Source organism: Camelus dromedarius, chromosome 5, assembly GCF_036321535.1.
Source record: "Camelus dromedarius isolate mCamDro1 chromosome 5, mCamDro1.pat, whole genome shotgun sequence".
Taxonomy (NCBI): Eukaryota; Metazoa; Chordata; class Mammalia; order Artiodactyla; family Camelidae; genus Camelus; species Camelus dromedarius.
In genome coordinates this window covers 84,688,415-84,712,269 of record NC_087440.1, presented here as the reverse complement: position 1 = coordinate 84,712,269, position 23,855 = coordinate 84,688,415, and the positions used below count along the sequence as shown (strand labels likewise).

General features: G+C 53.6%; 1 protein-coding gene across 1 annotated transcript in view; it reads left to right on the top strand.

The window, feature by feature from the left end:
* The window catches only part of ASB2 (ankyrin repeat and SOCS box containing 2), a 39,694-nt gene extending 20,017 nt beyond the window's left edge, over window positions 1–19,677 (top strand). Inside the window, exons 4-10 of the mRNA XM_031454238.2 lie at window positions 875–1,041; window positions 1,867–2,022; window positions 4,113–4,358; window positions 7,402–7,573; window positions 15,186–15,750; window positions 16,668–16,821; window positions 18,985–19,677. Coding sequence (XP_031310098.1) covers window positions 875–1,041; window positions 1,867–2,022; window positions 4,113–4,358; window positions 7,402–7,573; window positions 15,186–15,750; window positions 16,668–16,821; window positions 18,985–19,121 — 1,597 coding nt within the window. The 3' untranslated portion in view covers window positions 19,122–19,677. The remainder of the gene's footprint in view (window positions 1–874; window positions 1,042–1,866; window positions 2,023–4,112; window positions 4,359–7,401; window positions 7,574–15,185; window positions 15,751–16,667; window positions 16,822–18,984) is intronic.
* The last annotated feature ends 4,178 nt before the right edge of the window (window positions 19,678–23,855 follow it).

Genomic DNA, 23,855 nt, shown 5'->3' with positions numbered 1-23,855 from the left:
CGAATGAGCTTGCCTTGTTTCTAGCAAAGTTTCCCTACATGGTGCCCAACTTGGAGGTAAAGATGTGGAAACACCCCAGGTCCTGGGATGCTCATGGGGGATGGAACATGGACAAGGCCTAATCCACAGCCTCCACATGTATCTCCATAGGTCCGTATGTCCTCCAAATGCTCAAAGGCAGCTATTGGAAAAATTGTTTTGAATGAGATAGAAGTAAAATTCCCAAAGAAACAAGCAAAAGTCTAACAGGGAAGAAGCTGTCTTTTTGGAAATAGGAGGGATGAGGAAGTGAAATAATTTAGGGGGGTTCCTAGATTCTGAATTCTTCCTCCCTCCCCTCCTTCCTTCCATATTCTCTCTCTCTTTCTCTTTCATGCTGCAAATATCTATTGAACACCTATCATGGACCAGCCACTGAACTAGGCTCTGGGAATCAAATCAAAAGGGATAAAAGAAAGACACAAGCCCTGTCTTCTCGGAGCTCACAGTCCAGTGGGAGAGACAGTGAGCAAATGATCATTCAAAGGCACGGAAAGGCCAGTGGTTAGATGAGGGCTTATGACCGGAGGCAGGGAGGGGCTGAGCCAGACAGGCAAGCTGAGGAAGCCGTGATGGGGCTGAGAGCGGGAGAATCCAAGGTCAGGGCTGAGGTCAGGGCGGGGTTCCCAGGGCACGCCCATGTGGGTTAGGAAGGACTATTCTCTTCATTGAGAGGACACGTCTGCAGGGGCTGAGCACCTGTCCCAGAGCAGTGGGGAGAAGCAGGACGGAGTGAGTGCTTTCCCTCTGGGCGAGAGGCCGCCTGGCCCTGCCTGTCCCCCTCCCCTCACCCCCTCCCCAGTCCTGAGGAATGACCCGCTCCTTGCTCTCACAGGCCTGTGGACCCCGTGCTAAAGGCCATCAAGGAAGGTGATGAAGAGGCCTTGAGGGCTATGATCAAGGCGGGGAAGAACCTCGCAGAGCCCAACAACGACGGCTGGCTGCCGCTGCACGAGGCAGCCTACTACGGCCAGCTGGGCTGCCTGAAGGCCCTGCATCGAGGTGAGGTGGTGGGCTCTGGGTGCAGCCAGAGGTGGGAACTGAACTCAAGAGCAGGGCCGCCACCTTTCTGGAGCTTTGCCCACTACAACCATGGAGGGGTGGGGCAGGGCAAAGTTATCACCCCCTTGCAGAGTTAAAGTCTCTGAGTTGGGAGCAGGGAAGTGACTTGTCCCCATCCTGCCCCTCCTGCCACCTCTACAGGCTTCCCAGGACAGGAGAGCCTAATTCCTAGAAAAGGAATGAGGGAGGGCTGACTTTGGGGACAGCCACTGCCAGCTTGTTCCAGAATGTTCCAGGGGCTGATTTGGTATGGAAAATACCGCAGCTGTGCCTGTGCCCCACCTAGGCTGTCTCAAACAGCTGTGAGACCCTGGGCAAATCATGTCTCCACTCTGAGCCTTGGCTTCCCCCAGGCCAGATGTGGGTGGGTAACACCTGCAGGCAGGAGTTGCCTCTGCCCTCAAGCAGCAGGGACCCCAGGCTGCCTATCATACTCCAGGGCAGAAACAGCTGCATGAGTTCCAGTGGCAGCTGCTGGCAGTGTAAGGGAAAGACAGGATCATGTAGAGAAGGAAGGGGGTCAACCAGGGAAGGCTTCCCAGAGGAAGTGGCATCTGAGCTGGATTAATATGACTGGGAAGCTGAAACAGCCCTGTGAAAGTGACTGAGCACAGGTCCAAGAGGATGAAGGCTGTCTAGCTGGTAAATTCAGGTGAATGCCACACATGTCTGTCCTTGGAAATGGGAGGAAATCGGGACCACTTCTGTGCTGGAGTGGAGGTGGGTATCTTCCTATTCATGAATTTCCTGGTCTGTCCTCCTCAGCATACCCGGCAGTCATCGACCAGCGCACCCTGCAGGAGGAAACGGCCCTTTACCTGGCGACGTGCAGGGGACACCTAGACTGCCTCCAGTCCCTGCTCCAGGCCGGGGCGGAGCCTGACATCTCCAACAAGTCCCGAGAGACACCACTCTACAAAGGTGAGCCCACCAGGGTGAGCTTCCTCGAGGAAGGGTCCAGAAACGAAGTGGGCAATTGGGAGGATTGATTGCAAAGTGTAGGGGGTCTACTTTAAGGAGCAACTGTATGACTTCAGATGTATAACTTATATAATTGAATGTATTCTTGCATGTGTTCAGTCAGCATTTCCCAAGTCCTCCCGTGAACCAGGCACGCTAAGGAGCACTGAGCGCTCAGAGATGAAAAGATGGTAGGCATTGACTCACAGACAACCTAACACCACAGTCAGCTACTGACGTTGAAGGGCTTTGCATGAGGTGCCTGGGAGCATAGAAGAACGGCCCTGATGTGGGGGAGGGCTCCCACCAGAGGGAATGCCAGAGCTGAACCTGAACAGGAGGGATTTTCCAGCTGGACAAGAAGAGGGAACAGCATAAGCAAAGGCAAAAAGGCATAAGAGAGAATTTGTACCTCCAGGATGATTGAGAAAACGAAAAACTCCTGGCTTACTCATCATCCAAGGACACTCATTGGCTGCCCTAGTAGTGACTAGAGACAAAATCTGAATAATCATAACAGCTGGTATTTATTGAGTGGTTACTATGTGCCAGGCTCTGTTCTTACTAACCCTCGTACCATCCACATATGAGGTAGGCGCAGCTAGTCTCCCCACTTTACAGATGAGGCCCGAAGGCACAGAGTGCTAAAATGAGGCCCCAGGATCACACAGCCAGCAAGGGGCAGACCTGGGATCTGAACTCAAGGAGCTGGGTGCCAGCACCACACTCAGTGACTACATGATCAAGTGCCTGGTTCACACCTCCACGCTTAAGCAAACAGCCTGGGTCTTATAAAAATGATAGGGCCTTTACACTTTGAAAAACTATAGAAATCCCCAGTTTCCCAAGTGTCTGGCATCCAGCACCTCGAACATTTCCTAGGCAGCAGGAACCTGGCCCAGTGCAGTCCCACAGTGGACGTGTCTTCCCCAGAACTCAGGTCCACTGGGCACCAGAGCCAAAACCTGAAGATTCAGCTGTCCCAGAGGGAGCTCCCAGGACGCTGGGTGACTCCCAGCTGAAGCCTGGGCCTTGGTTCTACCTGAGCTCCTCTGTGTGCCCAGCACCACACTAGAACCTTCCATTCACTAGCCTCCCACAACATCCTCTCGGGCAGTTTTTGTTATCTCTGCTTCACAGGTAAGGAAGCCAAGGCTTAGAGATGTGGGGAGCTTCACCTGGGGTCCTGTTTGAACCACTACACAGGCAGCACCCCCTTCCTTCTCACCACACTTGACTGACTTGGAGAAGCTTCCAGGGATGGCTAATTTGGACAAACGCCCAGCCTTTCTTGTGATAGCTCCACCAGAGCCAAGGCTGCATTTAGGGTCAAGAGAGCAATGAGGCTTAAAAAAAACGGTGGTTTGAGCAGGTTGAGAATGACTTGAGCTGTACTCAGAAGATATATTTTATTTATTTATTTATTTATTTATTTATTTATTTATTTATTTATTTATTTATTTATTTATTTATAAGATAAATTTTAGCCCAAACTAAGTGAGTAGCCTTTGACGAATTGTTTTGAGCAGGAATGTGACCCTGTTTGCCTCCTTTTCTGGCCTCGGCAATGTGGAGGACTGAAGCAGGTAACACTGGAAAGGAAGATGAATTAGGGGCATTCTGGGATCTTCCAGGGGACAGAGACTCCAGACCTAAGTACCTGGATTTGAATCCCAGTTCTGCTACTTATTATCTGTGTGACCTTGGGCAAGTCACTTAACTTGTCTGTACCTCACCTTCCTCATCTGTGAAATGGGATAACATGACATCCATTAAGGGTAGTGGGGAGAACTAAATCAGTTAAATCAGTTCATCATGTAAAGTGCTCAGAACAGAGTGCCTGGCACATAACTGCAAATATTATGCCTGATTAGTATCACTGTGACCCTTAGTTGTGTATCCCAGGGTTAATGCAGGGACTGGGACTTAGCCATTTGTTGAGTGAGTGGCTGGTGAGTGAATGGGTGAATGGACGGACACATAAATGAAGTCTTGGCTGGCCAGGTCCTGCCAGGGGCCCCAATGACTGTCTCGCCTCTCTCTGCGCACAGCCTGTGAGCGCAAGAATGCGGAGGCAGTGAGGCTTCTGGTGCAGTACAACGCGGACACCAACCATCGCTGCAACCGAGGCTGGACAGCCCTGCACGAGTCTGTTTCTCGCAATGACCTGGAGGTCATGGAGATCCTGGTGAGCGGAGGTGCCAAGGTGGAATCCAAGAATGCCTACGGCATAACCCCCTTGTTCGTGGCTGCCCAGAGTGGGCAGATGGAGGCACTGAGGTTCCTGGCCAAACACGGTGAGTGCTAAGGATCCCTAGGTCATGGAGTTCCCAAGGGGCACAGGTGGGAAGGACCCAGAGACGAACTCTAAGGGAAGACAAGTTTAGGTATCATCTTATGGACATACTCTGACTGAGTGATGGTGTCCTCAGAGCGCTGCGTTGAGAAGGATTCCGAGGCTGTGTCTAGGCTCAGCCAGAAACATTTTGAGATCCACCAGTGATGCCTGCAATTAGGCACAAACTTCGAGGGCAGTGGAACACATGCCACATATCTTTAACCTAGCCCAATGTCCCCATTTTACAAATGAGGAATCTAAGGCCCAGAAAAGGGAGGCAACTTGCCCATCTATAGTCACGTAGCAAATTAGCAGTAGAACTAGCCTCCTGACAACCTAACCACTTCTCTTTCCACTGTGTCACACTTTAGGGCCAGAAGGAACCTCAGACAACATTTAGGTCACCTTATCATTTTATAGGCAATGAAACCAAGGACCAGAATAGGAAAGTGATTTGGCCAAGGTTACACAGCAAATTCGTGGCACAGCTGGGATGTGAATGCTGGTCTTTGCACTCTTTGCCTCTGAAAAAAATCTCTGTCCACTTAACGGGACAAAATAAAATAATATTGCCTGCATTATGATGTCCCAGTAACAGAAGACACCAAGACAATGGCAGGTGCTCTTTTGGTTAAAAAGCATTATATTCTGAGCTCCCCCAAGAACACTTTTGGTTTCTTTTCTCCCTCTGTGGGATGTGATTCTTCCACTCAAGCAACAGAGAAACCAGAGGTAAGCCAGACCTTGGTGGAGAGTTGGAATAATTCGTTGAGGACCTGTGCTGTGCCAGACCCTGCGCTAAGCAGGAACACAGAATAGGCCAATGGGGTCTTCTCCCTAGCCTGAAGAAGTAGGTAGTGTCCTCGTGCCTTTCTGTAGATGAGGAGACTGAGGTTCAGAGAGTTTACATGATTGGTCACAGTCAGAGCCTGGATTCCGACCGCGTCCATCTGACTCCAAACTGCATGCTCCTTGCACTTCACCACGCGGCCCCAGACCTCGAGAATTTCCATCGTGGGACTTGGCCCGGAGAACCATCCACTTACTCAGCACGTGCCTGAGCCCTGGGGAAAACAGACCCAAGGCAGTTCCTTGCCGCCGGGGACAAATCTGCACTGACTAGTCTGAGAACAAAGGGGCACAGGCAGGGTCCCGGGAGCCAGGCGAGGAGGCTGGGCAAAGGGCAGGGTGCTCAGCGGGCGAGGGGAACCGGCGAGCCCTGAACATCTGCCCAGCTCTCCTGCTGATGCTCTGAGTCAGGGTCTGTTCCCATTGTGGGCTGAGTCCATTTTAAAATCCAAATATTTTTCTTGTGTGAGCAGGCGGCTTTGCTGGCGGGGTCCAGGCTTCCAGGGAGCCTGACTTTGGAGCTCGGCAATGTCAGAGCCGCTCGCCGACTCTCCCTCCAGAGGGGAGGCAGAACCAGCCCCTGCGCCTTGGCCCCTCCATCCTGGAGAACTGACGTGTGCCCCAGCACCCTCCCTGCGCCAGGCACTGGGCAAGGAGATTGTCTTAGCCCATTTGGGCTGCTATCACAGAATACCACAGACAGGTGAATTACAGACAACAGAGTTTAATTCTCACAGTTCCAGAGGCCGGGAAGTCCCAGATCAAGGAGCCAGCAGGCTTGGCGTCGCACGGGAGCCTGTTCTTACTTCCTGGACAGCCACCTCCTTCCTGTGTCCTCACACACGGTGGAAGGGACGAGGGGGCACTCTTACTGGGGCACTAATCCCATTCATGAGGGCTTCACCCCTATGACCTAATCACCTCCCAAAGGCCCCACCTCCTAACACCATCAGACTAGGAATTAGGTTCCATATGAATGTTCAGAGGACACAAACATTCACTCTAGCAGATACTTACTTACATTATCTTATTTACTCCCCACAGTCACCCTGGTTGGTAGGTACTATTATTCCTGGTCAATAGATGAGAAAACTGAAGTTCTTCAAGGCTGCCTGAGGCCACTGAGCTTGTAAAACATGAAACAGAAACTTCAACTAGTTCTTGTCTATCACAAAAGCCTGTGTTCTTTCCGCTAGACCAGAAATCAGTCATCAGATATTCAAAATTACCAGAAAGCCTGTGACAAGCAAGATGCCCAGAGAGAGGGGAACTGTGGTTAACAGATGGTCTTGATTTCAGCCCTTGCTGACACTTCACTACTGTGTCAGTTCTATTTCCTTCCAGAACAGAAAGGGACTGGCGAACAGGCTGCATCTCTCTGTGCAGAGAAACCCATGCGTCCTCTTCATCACCAGGAGTTGGAGAAGATGTAGAATTCGAGGCTGAAGGGAGACTGTCACCAGGCTTGATTCCTCCTCCTGTCAGCACAGAGTAGTGTTTGCTTCAGAGGAGACAGGAAGTAATTCCTCTCTCATTCCTTGAAATGGAAGACGGAAAAGAGCAAATCCCAATTAATAAAAAATTAGCGTGACTGGGGGTTTTCTTTCTGAGGAGGCTCTGTGCCCTCCTGGAGTTGGGAAGGCCCTCCTCCGGGCAGGATCTGAATCGTTTTAGGTGGAATGAGTGTTGAGAGCATGGTCTCTGCCATCAGACCATCTGCTGCAGCTTCTGCCGTCAGACCATCTGGGTGCAAGTTTTGGCTCTTCCCTTGAGAGCTGGGGGCACTGGGGCAAGTTGCAGAGGTCCCCTGTGCGTCAGTGTCCTTGTCTGTGGCATGGAGATAAAAGTAGTTACTGACTGCATGAGGTTACGATACGTTGTGGATTCAAAGAGAGAGCGCACACAGAGCCCGGTGCCCAGGCCACAGTAAGTGTTCAGTAAATCTCGGCATCATCACCGCGGCTCTTAGGCTCTGAGAGGCCTCTGCTCAGGCTGGCGGGCCCGGGGGCTGGATGTGGCAGGAAGGAGTCGGGGGTCCTCTAGGTGGTCCAGTGTGTCTCAGTGCTTAGCCCAGCGGTGCCCAGCAGGAGGTGGGCGTTACCTCTAGGGCAGTGCCCGGCGGATCACTCACTGATCTGCCTCTCCTCCGCCAGGCGCTGACATCAACACACAGGCCAGCGACAGCGCGTCCGCCCTCTACGAGGCCTGCAAGAACGAACACGAGGAGGTGGTGGAGTTCCTGCTGTCGCAGGGGGCCGACGCCAACAAGACCAACAAGGACGGCTTGCTCCCGCTGCACATCGCCTCCAAGAAGGGCAACTACAGGTCAGCGCAGGTCCCACCCCCGCGGCCCGCGGCTCCTCCCCGCCCCGCCCATTCCTCCGGATGCCCCGCCCATTCCTCCGGATGCCCCGCCCACAGGGTTAGGAAGGCGCGAGAGAGGGTCAGAGTGGAGGGCACATTTTAGGTGGAAAAGTGGAAAACCACTCAGCAGTTAGCAAACTAGAGTGAACGCTTACAACAGCAGCAGCAACAATAATAATAGCAAACACCTTTGTGGTGCTTACCAGCACTTTACATTATAAACGTGTTTAATCCTTTTAACAACTCTAGTTTTCATAATTCTTTTAACAGATAGACTGAGGCAGCTAGTATTATCTTCATTTTTTTTTAAATGAGGAAGCTAAGACACAGAGAGGTTGACTGACTTACCCAAGGTCACTCAGCTTGTAAATGACAGGAACTCACCTGTTCCAAGCGTCACATCTGGTGGATTCCATGCAGGATGTCAACTATCAGTCTGCACTAGTGGATATTTCTGTTGAAGATGCAACGATAACCTCTCAGGCAGTTAGCAAGTATGCAGGGGATACCTACACTAATACAAACAGTATCAATGATAATAGTTTTTATTGAGCACTTACTACGTGCTGGGTTCTTTGAACAAGATGAGAGAAGCTTAAGTTCTCAGGGAGCAATCTGGTGGGAGGCAAGATGGCCCCCCCACACACACACATACACATGAATTCATGACAAATGAAAGAGCATGAAGAGCTAAGCTCCATGATGGTCCTAGAGGGGAGAGACCAGCGTGGGCTGGAGCAGGGGTGTCTGGAGCTGGCTTATACAGCTCACGTGAGCCGACTGATCCACTGGTGGTCTGAAATTGCCCATGCGGAGAGTATTTACACCATGGACATTGGTGGCTGTTAGAAATCAGAGCCACCTTCCCCCCAGAGAGCCAGTTATTAAACCTCCACCAGCACCACCACCAGCTGGAGGGTCAGGGAAGACCCGGCCAGCAGGCGGAACTCCAGCTGCCCCTGATGGATGCACAGGCCCAGTAATTTCCACTTGACCAGCATTCCCCAAACTTTGAGCTTTCCCAGACTTTCTTCCTGATTTCAGATTTCTATAGCCTCATTTCTTAGTATTTACCTTTAAAGACATTTTTAATTTAAAATGAATTTATTTTCAAAAGGAAGTGTTTATCACACAATTAAATCGTTAAATGTACCCATTTACAACTAATAAAAAAAAAAAAACTTCTCACCTAAAATCCCATCTTGGGTAACCCAGATGACACACTTTGGGAAAGGCAGCCCTGTCCTCAGCAGGGAGAAGGCTGTGCAGGCTGGGGGGAGGGAGTTGTCTCCGCTAAGGCAGAGGAAAACGGGGTGGGAGTGACATACCAGAGAATGGACACACTAGGAGACAGAGCTGGTCTTCAGGGCCCCAGGCCCTGCTTGGCAGGCTGCCCCACAAATGACCAACCAAGGATGCCCCCCTGCCACATGCATGCACAGAGACCCCGCCTCCTCTGGACCTCTCTGTGAGGCAGACAGATGTGGGTCTGAATTCTTGCTAAGGCCTTGGGGAAGCTGCTTGACCTTTCTGAGCCTCAGTTACTTCTGTAAAATGTGACGTAGTTGTACCTGCCTTGGGGGCTGTTGTGTGGACTGGTGAAATGGATACATGTGGCTTTAGAATGGAAATAAAGCCCCCCGCAGAGCACCTGGCACACAGTAGGTGCTCACTGGGTCTGTGTTCTCTTACGTAGGGAGGGTCCATTCTATCATCTTTCAGTTAAGCCAGTGGAGGGACAAAGGCAGCTCAGGTCAGGCAGAGGTGATGGGCAAAATGGCATCCTTCTCTTTAGCTCCAGAAAGATTCAGCATCAGTCAACAAACATGGGTTACCTTAGCCTGACTCCAGAGACCTCCAGAGGGAAAGAGAGGGAAGGGTTGGTCCTTCGAAATCTCCTGGCCCACCGGCTCCCCACACTTGGCTGGACCACACAGTAACTTTGGGCTATTTTTTAAATGACGCATCCCAGACACATGGAACCAGAATCTCCAGGAGAGGGGAGTTCAGTCTTCTATCTTTGAAAAGCTCTGAGCCAACCAGATACAGCCCAGCCAATTCTTTAGGGGAACCACTGATTTAGTCCAAGCCTGATTTTGCAGAGGAGGGACCTGAGGCCAGAGATGGGAAGTGGCTTGCCAGAGAGTGGCTGAGCTGAGATTGTCAGCTGGCATCCTTCAGTCACAGCCGGATGCCTTCAGGTGGACTCAGATGTTGTTAGTCTGGCTCCAGCTGGTGGGGAGTTTGAAGGAGCACTGGGTGTGCCTAAGGACAGCCAGGGAACAAGGCTGGTTCTCTCTGGAACCACCTATGTGTATGATTTATGTTCCCCTAAAGTCTTCTCCTTTGGAACTGTGCTGACTCCCAAAGCTATTTCCCCAGTTACTCACTCCATTTCCAGACCCCATTTCCCCCTGCGCCCCAAGACAGAGGGGCCAGGCCACCTTTGAGGGCTGCCTTACAGAGGGTTAAAGCCAGGTTCCCAGCAGTTTGTGCCACCTGGCAGAGCCGTGGCCAGGCAAGCCCCCAGAGCTGCACTCATTCCCTGGGCATAAGGCACATGCCATGTGGCCCTCTCCACACTGTCTCCATTTCGCTGCTTGGGGATTTGCTGTGACATTCTGTAGGCCTTCCACACTCAGCCACCAGCCAGAACACCCTGCCCGTCCGCAGCACGGAAAGTGGCTCCAGCAGCTGGTCTCAGTGTTCGCCAGATGGTACCTTCTCTTTGCACATTTAACTGGAGGGCGTGACATTTGGGCGTGGCTGAGAATGGAGCCCCCAAGATCTCAAAGTCTTAGGCACCTCCAAGGCACACTTTTTCTTATTTTTCATTTCCAGTTTAGCAAAGACACCTTCTGAGATTAAAACTCAACACCAAAGTTAGATTTATTAAGAAACAGTTTGTAATAACAAGAGCAGTTACCCCAAGTTTCCTTTAAACTGAATTCCTAATAGCACTGAAACCAGTGGTCCTCAACCTTGGCCACACACGGGAACTCCCGGGGAGCTCACAACCCTGAGCCTTGGGCCTCACCCTCAGAGATTTCACTGGAAGCAGACTGGGTTGAGGCTGGGGCCGCAGGATTTCTAGAAGCAGCCCAGATGGTTTAACCATGCATTCCAATAGAGACCCAGTATCTTAGAGTCGATTTTGTGGCTGACCTTGTGATACAGACTTGCATTTTGAGCCTTACTTCTGACCCCTTTGTTTTTAAATATTCTTCCTCTTTTACTTCTAATTTATATTACCTTTGCAAGTCACTTAAAACCCTTTCCAGGAAAAGGCAAAGTAGAAAGCATTGAATACGTTAAATTAGAATGCACTTTATGCAGCATATTCACAAGCAAGTTAGCATCCCTGTTAATTAAAAGGGAAACTGAGGCTCAGAGCTCAAGGCCTCCCAGAAAGTAAGAGAACAGGCCCCTTGACCCAACCTCATCCCCTCCAGGAAACTGACTATTGCTTGTATCTTGTGGAGGAAAATGATGAAGGTTTGCATCAAAGTTTCTCAAGACAAGAAGCACGGATTACCTGCCGCAGACTCCTGGGCCTCTCCCCAGATCTGCTGAATCAGCCCTGGGTGGCAGAGCCCAGGAATCTGCATTTCTAGGACTCTCTCAGGGATTCTGAGTTGCACAGGGATTTCGAGCCAGCAGTTTGCATCCTCAGCAAGCTCCACTCTCTCTCTGGGGAGAGGGAGCCCTAGAGAGCCCTAGAGACGCTCGGCGCAGCAAGTGGTGCGGATCTGCCATGGCCGAGCTCTTCTTCCTCCTTCATGGAGGAACTGCTCCCCTGCTCCAGCTCCCGGGGAAAAGCGGCAGACTTTACTCACGGGCAGGAGTCCCACTGTGCCCTTCGGAAGATCCTCAGGCAGATTCTCCACTGGTGGAGACTTTTCTCACTCCACCTGGGCCCAGAGAAGAGGTAATCCTCGCAACACACACACACACACACACACACACACACACACACACACGCCCAGGGTGACACAGTGCGGCCCAGTGGTATTGGGAACCGAGCCATTTGTGGGCGGCTGGTTCCCTTGTGAAAGTCAAGTCCACAGTCAAATCTACGCTGAACGCTGGCAAAGGTCACACCACCGTGACCCGGTGACCCAGAAGGCCTCCGTGTTTGGTGCAGCAGGGGCAGTGCAATGCAGTCACCGAGGCACTCAAGATACCAATAGCATCTCGTATCGAGGGCCTACTATGTGCTGAGCAGCTTAATGTGTAAGACCTCATATTATCCTGAGAAGCAGCTTCGGTGAAAGATAGTGTTAAATTGTGTTTTGTAACCTGGGCATAGCAATCCCACTTTGTTGCGTTATCATGGAGAGTAAATGAGATAAAGTGCTTGCTCATAGGATCCTTTCCAGGATTAAATGAAGTAAACACGCAAAGCATTTTGAACAATTCCTGGCACATAGCAAGCGCTCAGAGATGTTATGGTAATGATTATCCAGGAGGGTGAAGTGCTCACAGTTATGCACAGGGACTCAGTAAAGCATAGGTAGCTGTCAGCAGCAGCAGTGTCACTCTTGTTATGAGTCATTGCCCCTCTGTTGTAGATGTGGTTCAGCAAGGTTCAGTGACTTGCCTGAGATGGCCGAGCACTGACAGGCAGGGCTGGTAGTGTAACTCAGGTCCGCTGCCCATGTGGGACCCCGCACTGCTAAGGATAGCCTCCTTTGGCTCAAAGCTCTCTTCCCTAGTCCCTGCTGCTGGGCTGGGGTTCAGGCAGGGTACCCAAGCAAGGGACAGGCAGCGTGGTAGGGTGGCAGCCTTTGAGAAACTGGAATCCTGGGCAGGGACAGGGAGGGTGGGATTCAGTTCTGGTGGGTCCCAGGAACAAGGCAACGGTTCAGTTATTGGGACTGAGTTCTAAGGTCACCTGCTGAGCTGCTGTCCTGGGCTTTCTTGGAATAGCTCTGAGCTGGACCTGCTCTGGTCCCAGAGCCTGAACTGGTGGGTGCAACCCCTGTGCCAGGAAAAGGAGAAGAGAGGGACAGGGCGCTGGGCCTCCCAGACACCAAATGTTCTACCAGGCAACGGGCACCTTTGTTCTCTTCTTAAGGTGCACTTTAAGCACCTGTGGTTCCAGGACCTGCCTGTGGGAGAAGTGGGAAGGTCCCAACCTGTCTTGTGGGGTCTTCCCCTCATCCTCCCTCCTTCCATCTCACAAAATGGGCTGGGGGAGAAAAGTGATGATATGCAGTGGGGCCACCAACACTCCCCAGGCCTGGGGGACTTGGGGAGCACAGAAAGCCCTGGCCCCGGGTGGTCTGGACCCTGCATTCTGCCCTGGTTTTGCCATCCACCTCCAGTCCAACCTCACTGTCTCTCCCACCCCACATCTGGGTCTCAGTTTCACCCTCTGTAAAATGGGAGGCTGGACACACTGATCTCCGGACCCTGTCTGGCATTACACATTTACTTTCAGATTGGCAAAGCCCTACAGAAGCGGACAACAGTTAGATGATTTCACTGTGTCATGAAGACAAGGCTTTTGGGACTCCAGGCAGCGTCCAGTCGTGTTCCCACATTCCTGCCACTTTCCCTTGGCTCGGCAGGGGACTGCTGGAGACCAGCTGTGACCTGCCAGAGATACCAGCCCATCTGGCCAGCGGCCCCGGGCAGTCTCTCTTGCTGTTTTTCTCGTGCTTGGGCATGTTACGGCTGTTAGGGAGCATTTGTTGGCGATGGCTACGGTCCAGGGGGAGGCCTCCACCCTGCCTTTGTCCAGCACCTCTACAGAGCAAGGTCAGGCCCCCTGGGCCTGCACAAATAAAAATTAGGAGGCAATTAGCCCCCCTGGGTGTGTGAATTTCCTTTTGAGGTTTTTAAAGGCAGATTTTGGGCAAACACAGCGTCACTAACAATAATAATACTTTCCACTGAGGTCCTAATGGGAGGTCCCTGGCATCAGATTTCCAGGAAGCCCGAGTGCCAGGAGGCAGAGAGGCGTGGGAACGGGCCTGGTGGCACCTGCTTGCCCTGCCACAGCCACCTCCTTGGAGCCCACATGGGGCCTTGAGGTCAGCAGAGCTTGGGTGGATTCGTCACTGGAATCATGTCAGTGGCCAGAGCTTGGCAGGTGGCAGGGGTCTAGAGGAAAAGAGCAAACACGAGGGGTCAAGCCCCAGAACAGCTTTATGACCTTTAATTAGTCATTTCATCTCTCTGAGGCCCCTCCATTAAAAAGAAGGCTACAGACCCACTTTGGTTACCCCACAGGGCTACAGTGAAAGTAAAATGGGGCAGGCAAGTTAACACTTTGTAAAGAATGCAAAACCCTGCGACATACCAGCTATAACCTAATTGCTACATAAGAAGTTAGGGGAGTGGTAAAGAGTGTGGCCCTCTTTCTAGGGGGAAATCAGACTACCTGGGTTCAAATCCTGGCTCTATCACCTACTGGCTGTGTGTCCTTGGGCAAGTCACATACCCTCTCTGGGCTTCTGTTTCCTCATATGTAAATGAAGATTATATGAGTACCCACCTTATAGGGTATTGGGAGGATATAATAGATTAATGTAGGTTAAGTGCTGAGAACAGTGCTTGATTTGGCAGGAGAGAGCAGAGTCAGGGCAGGCAAGAATCTCCAGCTTCAGCCCCAGCTGATCGACCCTCTCCAGGCCATGGGCGGGGCAGAAAGCCTGGGAGAGGCTAAAGTCAACCTTCAGGAGAAGAGGTATTGAGACTCACAGGACAGTGACATGGTCACTGAAGGCTGAGTGGGGCCTCGGGCAGGAGTGGTTGGGACCAGACACTTTTGTCCCCTCCTGTCCCAGGACCTGATAGCTCCACCAGGGTCCCTGGGTGGCAAGACAGAGGTGCAGGACAGCTCAGCCCTGGAGTCAGAGGAAGGTGCAATTCCTGGTTTGTGTCTCCCGATGTATGGCCTGGGCAAGTCCCTTAACCTCTCTGAGCATTGATTTTTCTCATCTGAAAAAGTGGGAAGGATGAGATTTACTTCATGGGTTGTTGTAAAGATTAAACCAAATAGTGTTTGCAAAATCTTCAGATGTCTCTTGGCATATAGCGAGCCATTGGATATGGCTATCCCTGCCCCCCCCCAAACTCCATCCGACCTAGGCAGGGTAGGATCTAGCTCCAAACTTCACCGTGTGGCTCCACTGCAGGTTTGGGGGTCTTCCAGTCAATCCCTCCAGAGAACTGAGCTGGGGATGTCTTGGTCTGAAATAAATCAGCAAGACATTCCTGAAACTGCAGTCCAGTCTGGCTAAGGTTTTTAAGAACTCGGTCTTTGGAGGCTAAGGATTATGGGTTTGAAGCGTAGCTCCATCCATTACTGACTATGTTATTTAGGGAAGGTGGTTGAAGCTCTCTGAGCCTCAGTTTCCTCTTGTGTGAAACGCACCCACTTGCTCCCTAAGTGGTAATTTTGAGAAGGGCTGTCTCCGCCCCGCCCCCTGCTGGTGGGCCCGCGCCTTTCCACACAGTAGTTAAGAGTGGTGACCGAGCCGGGCCCCTCTGCGCCCCCTGCTGGCCGGTCGGGCCTCGACGTGCGGACAGCCCCGTGACCTGCGCGTGCCCGCCCCACCCGCAGGATCGTCCAGATGCTGCTGCCGGTGACCAGCCGCACGCGCGTGCGCCGTAGCGGCATCAGCCCGCTGCACCTGGCGGCCGAGCGCAACAACGACGAGGTGCTGGAGGCTCTGCTGGGCGCTCGCTTCGACGTGAACGCGCCGCTGGCACCCGAGCGCGCGCGCCTCTACGAGGACCGGCGCAGCTCCGCGCTCTACTTCGCCGTGATCAACAACAACGTGTACGCCACCGAGCTGCTGCTGCTCGCCGGTGCCGACCCCAACCGCGACGTCATCAACCCCCTGCTAGTGGCCATCCGCCACGGCTGCCTGCGCACCATGCAGCTGCTGCTGGACCACGGCGCCAACATCGACGCCTACATCGCCACGCACCCCACCGCCTTCCCCGCCACCATCATGTTCGCCATGAAGTACCTGTCCCTGCTCAAGTTCCTCATGGACCTCGGCTGCAACGGCGAGCCCTGCTTCTCCTGCCTGTACGGCAACGGCCCGCACCCGCCCCCTCCGCCGCCCTCCAACAGGTTCAACGACGTGCCCGCCTCTGACAAGGCGCCCGGCGTGGTCCAGGTAGGAGGACACGCCCGGGGGAGTGCGGCCGGGGGCCAGCGCGCTCCGGAGGCTGGGGGGACTGGTGGTTCGCTCGCTCCGGGGCAGCGTGGATTACGTTTCGGAGGTAGCAGAAGATGGCAGTTAGCAGGATTCGGAGGCGATGTGGACCAGCGGTTAATACGCTTTGGAGGGAGTGTGAACTGATGCTTAGTCAGTGGACCCCAGTGGTGAGCGCGCTTTAGAAGCAGGAGAACTTAGTGGTTCACACGAACAGTTAAATCCTTTTTTGGGTCCGCTGTTTTGAGGAATTCAAGAAAGGAACAGTGGAGCAGGAGATTGGTGGGGAACTCTGCAAAACTGGGGGTTCATCACCCCCAGCAAACCTACACCTGATATATGATGTTGATTTACCAGAACCGGGGTGGAAGTGAGAGCAGGCTGGTGTAAGGTCAGGTGAGGTGCAGAAAGTTGGTGTCGCAGAGGCAGAGCCTGTCCATGGTGATGACAAAGAGTCTGAACTTAAAATGAAAAGAAAGTCAGAAACACCCTTCTTCTGGAGATACTTATAATGGCTAATGGCCATCATTTATGGGCCATCTACAGTGTGCAAAGAAGTTGATATTATTACCTTACTTTTCACAAAAAAACCCTTGAAGTTGGTGTCATATACCCACTTTCTAGACAAGGAAGTCGAGGCTTAGGGAGGTGATGCAGTTTGCAAGTTGCCCACCTCCCACGTTTGGCAGCAGAGGCCTATGTTGATGAGAGAGGGGTGTGAATCTGGAGAACTGGATTTTACCCTGGGCATGCCCAACAGCTGTCCTCAGACCTGTCCCTTACCCTCACCTGCCTCTGGTTCCCACCTGTAGGATGGGCTTGCTGAGGTGGTGCCCTGGGTCCTGGGCGTCCCAGCACTGGTGTGTGTTCTCTTTCAGTTCTGCGAGATCCTGTCCACCCCGGAGGTGAGCCGCTGGGCAGGGCCCATCATCGACGTCCTCCTGGACTATGTGGGCAACGTGCAGCTCTGCTCACGGCTGAAGGAGCACATTGACAGCTTCGAGGACTGGGCCGTCATCAAGGAGAAGGCAGGTAGGGGCTGTCACTGCTGCCGCTGCTGGCAGGTCACCCTGCCTGACTCAGGCCCAGAACTTGGGGCATGTGACTGTTACTAACATTGATGAGTAGGTACACATGCCCGGTTCCTGCTGTGTGTCACATACAGTGTCTCTGTGACTCCTGGTTTTGTAAATGAGGAGACTCACCCTCAGAGAGACTGTCAATTGGGCAAATGTCTCACCACTAGTTAGTGGCAGAGCTGGGATTCAAACCCAGATTTGACCAACCTCAACATCCCTCCATTAAATCTTTCCAGGAGGTTTCAAGCAGTTCCGGCTCCCTGAGGGGTATCAGGACCTTTAGAGTAAGTTGCCCACGTCTGTGGGTCGCGGAGAAGCAGCGTGGCGCGTAGAGGAGGAAATGCCGGTCTCACACTGTAAAGTGCGTACCTGAGCATTTTGTTTAAAATGCGAGTCTAACTCAGCAGGCCTGGGGCAGGGCCTGAGAGTCTGCATTTCAGCACGCTCCCAGGTGGCGCCAGTACTGCCAGTTCACAGGCCACACTTGGAGCCCGTGCCCCGACTCTGACTCTCCACGTCCCTCCTTGTTCCCTGTGCTCCTTTGAACCCAAGCCTGCTGCAGGATTTTTCATTTGCACAAATGCCTAGGAGCACTTGAATTGAGGCCTTTGATAAAGTGACTGGGCCAGGGACAGGGGGAGGGTGGCACCGACTTGCGCACTCACAGGGGGCAAATGCTTAATCAACGTTCATTGAATTAATGGATTAATTGTTGCTGTCACCGTGATCTTCGGCCACTAGAGGGTGGAGCTGTCCAGGCTTAGATGTCAGCCCCACCTTTCACTGTCCCCTCCTCCCACCCTACCTGGGAGGGGTAATTTCTTACAACTAAACTGTGTCCCAAGGGGAAAAAAATGCAGAACTCATTAGTGTGCTCCGAACATTTATTAACAGGAAGAACAAATAGTTCTTAACTAATACCGGTTTCTTTAAGCCCACCCTCCATCTGCAGAACATACTCCCACATACTCTTTCATTTAATGCTGTGATGTTGACATCATTGTCCCAGAGACTCTGAAGCCAGCCAGGGTGCCAGCCCAGTGCCAGCCCAGGTGTCCTCTGCCCACCTTTTGCCTTTCCCTCCACAAGCTCAGTCTTCACTCAGTTGAGAAAGGGGCTGAGCTTCCCAGAGGGCAGGCTCTGTCCTAAGCGAGATCAGAGGCCATTGGAAATGTCAGAAATGCAGTGATGGGGCCCCTAGTGAGGCAGCCTGCAGCCGCCTGGCCTCTCTGCCCTCCCCGCACGTTTCCTCTGCCTCCTGATCTTCCCTGGGCAGCGGTGGCCTCCTAGGCTTGGCATCGCCACTTCCCCTGCCTCCCTTCCTCACCTGGAAAATTCCTACCCACCCACCCTGCTCAGATGCGCCATTTGGTGTGGAAGCCTTTCTCGAAAGCCCCTGAGTGGGCCCCCCTGCGTCTCTGGCCCGAGCACAGGGCCAGGCACAGCGAAGGGGTCAGCATGTGTTTGTTGAATGAATGAATGGACAGCATTCTTTGATTCAACAACCATCTACCCCGTTCCCAGGGCTAAAATAAGTTACCCCACTACTAGATGCATCAGGCCCTGTTCTTATCTCTCCTGGCCCCTCCTTCCCCCACCCGAGAAACCACTGTATGGGGTATCCCAGGGGGCCTCCTGTAGGAGGCTGTCCAGTGGGATTCTGGGACCTGCTGGGAGCTGCCCAGTCCCTACGCCTTGACCCTGACATCTCTGCACCACCCAGAGCTGAATTCCATGCATGGGGGCACTTAAGAGGTCACACCCTCTGACCCCCTTGCTGAGGCTGTGGTGGTGGGGGGGGTCCAGGCTGAGTGTAAAGGAAAGAGCACAAGATGAGGGCGATGCCAGCTCTAGGCAAGCTTATCCTCACCAAGTCCTCACCTGTGAAATGGGTTTGGTACCTGCCCTACCTACTCCCTGGGGCTGCACAGACCATTGAGGGGTGACACATTTTCGGTTGGCAGGGACCAGTGTCACCAGGCATGGAGAGAGTCCAGGCACCCCCTCTCAGCCAGCCACATGGGTTGGGTGCTTCCCACAAGCCAGGGGTCACAGATGCAACCTTCTGCCAGTTGCAAACAACAGATCCGCATCTTGCTTTCTCTCCTTTTATTAGAACCTCCAAGACCTCTGGCTCACCTTTGCCGGCTGCGAGTTCGAAAGGCCATTGGGAAATACCGCATCAAACTCCTGGACACGTTGCCCCTCCCAGGCAGGCTGATTAGGTACCTGAAATACGAGAACACCCAGTAACCGGGGCCTGCGGAGAAGGAGCGGCTCCTCAGACTGGCTCACTCAATCTCAGGACAGCGGTGTCCCCAAATCCAAGGGGACCGGGTGACAGACGAGGCTGTGGGCTGTCTCCCTCTCAGCTGGGGCAGCTGCCGTGATCTCACAGTTCTCTGGGCCAGAGCTTTGCCCAGAGCAGAGGACAGACTTGTCAAGTGGGAGAAAAACCGTATTTGTGTTCAAACTAATGAGGAGATCCCAGACCTCCTTGCCTTCGGGAATGGCAGAAAGCTCCATTCCTGGGGCCCGGAGACGGGGACAGGGCAGAACTTGGGGTGCTGTGGGGAAGGCAGAGGCCAGCAGGGAATCCTGGCCCCAACCCTGGGCTGTGGCTGGAGAGCTTTCCGGGTGAGTCTGTCCTTCCCAGACAGCCTGGATGCAGCTGTCCCCGTGCCCCTCCCCCTTTGCTCTGTGACACTCCACTTGCCTCTGAGCTTTCTCCCCAAAGGTGTGGTGGGGGGGTGGGGGGGAGCCCTCAGTCCCAGAGGGCTTCCTTAGGTGCAATAAATGCCACAGATGATGCCCTGCCCAGTGAAGTCCCTTTCACCAGACCCCTGCAGGCCCTGAGGTCCTCAGCCCTGCTCCTGGAGGGCGTGGGGGTGGGACAGGGGCTTGGACAAGGGCACACAAACCCTTGATTCTGTCACTTTGGTTTGGGCTTCTGAAAGGCCCAAGAGAGTGTGTCCTTCATTCACCAGAAGAAACCCAACAGCCCAAGGAGAGGGGGCAGCTTTCTGCCGTGCGGATGGAGCAGCCAAGGTTGGTTTTCCTCTCCTGTCACCATGGAAACAGGTGCTTCTTCACAAACAGGGTCTCGGAGCCTACAAGTCTCCTGACACCTGGGTTTGTGTTACACACGTGTTCCCTGGCATTGTCTTCACGTCCTACTCACCTGTTTTGCTACAAAAGCTGAGATACTAGGGGAAAAACATCTCAATATTGGCTGCTGTGAGTAAATGCTGGGGGGATGGTCTTTGCACCAAACTTGAGAGGCAGGAGGCCCTATGCCTGCTGTTTGTTCTGTCCTTCTGGCTTCACGTGGCTCTGGAGGGAGGCAGGGGCTCCCAGCCCACTTTGGGAGGTGCGGGCGCAAAGCTGAGGTTGGGCACCACTGGAGCACTTTCTCGTGGTCTGAGTCCCGTCTGCTGAGACTGCTCTGTTTCTAGGAAGCGTGATTAAAGCCACTGGAGCCCCGGGCTCACTCACGTGACACCAGAGCAGGTAACTTTGCAGAGAGCCTGTTCCAGCCCTACCCTAGGATCTGGTAATGGCTTAAGCGGGGTCAGATGTAGCTTCTGGCCTTTGGGAAGTGAGCAGATGGGTGGGTTGGGGGAGCACTGGTTCCGGGGCCTGGCTCTGCCTTGGCTTTAGGGCCTTGGGTTCCCATCATTGTGGCTCCTGGTGGCCTTGCTGGTTCTGACACACTGGCTTTCCATGGAACCAATGAGTCCCAGTGTCTTCCTGCAGAGGATGAGTCCGCCAAGCAGAGCTTCCAGCTGAGGGTCAGGAGACCCTGCTGTGTCTTGCCCACTCCCTCCTGGTACAGGGAGAACCAGCCCCAGAGAGGGGAAGGGACTTGGGCACACACAGCAAGTCCCCTGGGGCCAGCCCAGCAAGCCCAGCGGTAGCTGGCCTTGGTCCCATGCTGTCTTGCTGCAGAGATCCTGAAGAAATCTGGAAGGAATCCTGCATCCTCCCAGCCTGGGGATGTTCAGGCCCAGGGCCCAGGGGAAGTGGCCAAGGAGGGCTCAGCGCAGTCAGGGGAAAACCCTGGGACTCAGGAGCCAGACTGGGTGGCAGTCAATGGTAGGACAGAGCAGAAAGATATTTCAGGTGGGGCAGAGTATCAGGCAAACTCCTAAAACTACAGCAGTTTTCAGGTCACTTAATGTCCTAGAGAGTCTTAACGGGCAGTGGCCACACACACTGGGCAGGAGGGGGACAGTGGTTTGAGGGAAGGCTCCCTGGAGGAGGTGAGGCTTGAGGAGGGAGGTGGGAGGGGTGGGGAAGGAGATCTCAGACACTGCATTCAGCATGGGCTCCATTTATTTGTAGGACGTGGGGCCCCGGGCCTGGGAGGCATGGGTGCCACCTTGGGTTCTTAGATTACTGATGTACCTTCATACCAGTTGGTCACAGCCACTGGTCAGGGCCCCTCTCCTCCAGGGCCTTGCCCAGTCTTGGCCTCCTCAAGTCCCCGCCTGCACCTCCACATAACCCAGCAGGTGAAGGGTTAACGCCTCGCTTCTCCTGGGGGTAGGTTCTGATTGGTCAGAGATCGGGCTGTGCCAGTTGTTACGTCTTTTGACTAACTCTGCCCTTGAGAGGACTTCACCACCATCACCCTTTGCAGAGACCCTTTCCCCCACACCTACCCAGCCCCCGGGGGGATGTCAGCCTCAGAGAGATCTAGACAGCACCCTCAAACACTAGAAGTCCTGAAACTGATTCCATTCCGTGAGCAGGAGCACGTTTGACCCAGTGCTTGGGGATCCATGGGTCGGAGGTGAGTTCCTGAATTTCTCTCTGAACCAACACAGTTCACCTTCTGGTTGGGAGCACCTGCTGCAGCTGCTACTGTGGCTGCTGTTTTTGTTTTTGTTTTTGTTTTTTAAATACTGAAGTTTTCCTGGATGTGTTTTTCCCCAACTTGCTTCCATGTGGGGAATCACGGTGCCCGGTGTTCCTTAGTAAAGGTTTCTGCTTCTGGACGAGCCCTCCAGAGTTTGGATTAAGGCACTGCCACGTATCCCCTGGTAAAGCTTGAACCACAGAGGGGCTGTGGGGGCCTGGCACGAGGCCCTTGGGCAGCACTCTGAGAAAACATGTCTCCCAGAGCTGGGCTCCTTCTCTAGGGAGTGCGGGTGGTTAGATGGCCCTGGGCCCCCGTCCCTGTGGACTGCCCAGCCTGTAAACACCATTGAAATGTCAGTGCAGAAGGACCTACAGATGGGCCCAGCTAGCTAGGAGAGGTGACTTTAGGTTGGTGTCGTACTGGAGAGCCAGGTGCTCACATCATCCCCACAGCTACCCACACAGCAGATCTACTTTGAATCAAGAACATTCTGACATGGAGAGGTTAAGTAATTTGCCCAAGGTCACACAGCTGATAGGTGGCTGGGCCTGGGTTAGAGCTTTTAACACCCTGCCGTACAGGAGGGGCTGAGCCTCATCACAATGGATCCAGAAGGGTCTTTGTAATGATGTGCAGGTGGGGAGAGAAGGGTCCATGCCTCTTCCAGGCCTCTTCTCTATTCTGTAAGACCAGAGCAGCCGGAGGCAATGGTGAGGGTCCTGGCTGAGGACTCCCTACTCATGCGCCAGATAATCACTCAGAACGACCCTGCCTGCGTCATGTGGCCGCTATGGTCCTCTGAGACCATCAGATAAAAGCCACAGGAAACCTACCCACTTCCCAGTGACGAAGCTGACCCTCCATGCAGGTGCCCCAGTCCAGGGGAATCCTGGAGTCAAAACAGGCAGGGGCAGCAAGGGCCCTTAGCCATCCACAATTCTGGGGCCTTGTGTTAGGAAGGATTCCGGGCACCAAAGGAGAGAGTCTGTGACCAGCTGATGATACTTGCCTTCGATTCAGAAGCGGTAGGTCCATCTGATCGTTACCCTTGAGCTAGTTCCCTGCTTTACGGCGGGGGAGGCTGAGGCACAGAGGGGATTAACTTGTTCAACATCCTGCTACTGACTTGGGTGCAGCAGTTCCCAACGTGGCTGGCCCCCTGCACCCGTCCCAGTCGTGAGGACTGTGCTTTGGTGACGAGAGCAGCTCAGCACCAGTGGCAGCCCCCCTACCATGCTCTCAGCCACGCGGCCACGCCACACACAGCAGCGCAGATCCTGGCCCAGTGTGCAGTGCAGGTGGAGGCCCCTCCAGTAGCTCTGCCGGTTTGGGCACTTTTGGGGCAAAACCGAGGCCACTCCCTGCCACCAGTGCCCCCTCTGGGCATTGTCACAGCAGAGGCTCTCACTGTTCCATCGGTTCCATCGACAGGGCGCCTAGTATGTGCCAGGCGCTGCATCAGGCCCTGGAAGAGAGCCATCAGCAGGTAACCTAGGAAACCGAATTAGCTGGAGATGATGATGATGATGACTTTGCCCAAAGACATAGAACCAAAGCCTATGTTTAAAAAAGGAACAATTTGGTCAAACAGTTATTTTGCCCACAAGGGGCCCAGCTCTTGTTTGGCGTGACTTCTCCCTCTGACCAGGGTCGGCACAACTGCCTAGGCACAGCCTCTCCTCTGAAGCTCTGATTGGAGTGGAAGGTACCACAGAGGGGACCATTCTCATCCCACCCCTCATTCTGCAGGTGGGGCAAACTGGCCCTGAGAGGAAGGGTCTAGCCCCACATCCCACAGCAGAGCCAGGATGACAGATGCCAGCTTCCCTATTCTCCAGAGCAGTTTGGACCCTCTGGGGACCCAGCCCCCACGCCCAGCCTCTGTTCTCTGACACAAATCTGACACAGGGAATCAGAGCATCCTTCCCCATGACTCCTCCTCACCCTCCTCCCTTTGGATTGAGCTGTCGGCCCTCAGGACCCTTTCCCAGACATCATAGAGCTCTTTAGGCCACTCCTGGCCTCCTCCACAGCCAGTCACCTCTGTAAGCCGCCCTCCACCTGGGCATAGCCAGCATTTCCTAGGCCTGGGGACCATTCAACTTCATGAACCCAAGATGTGG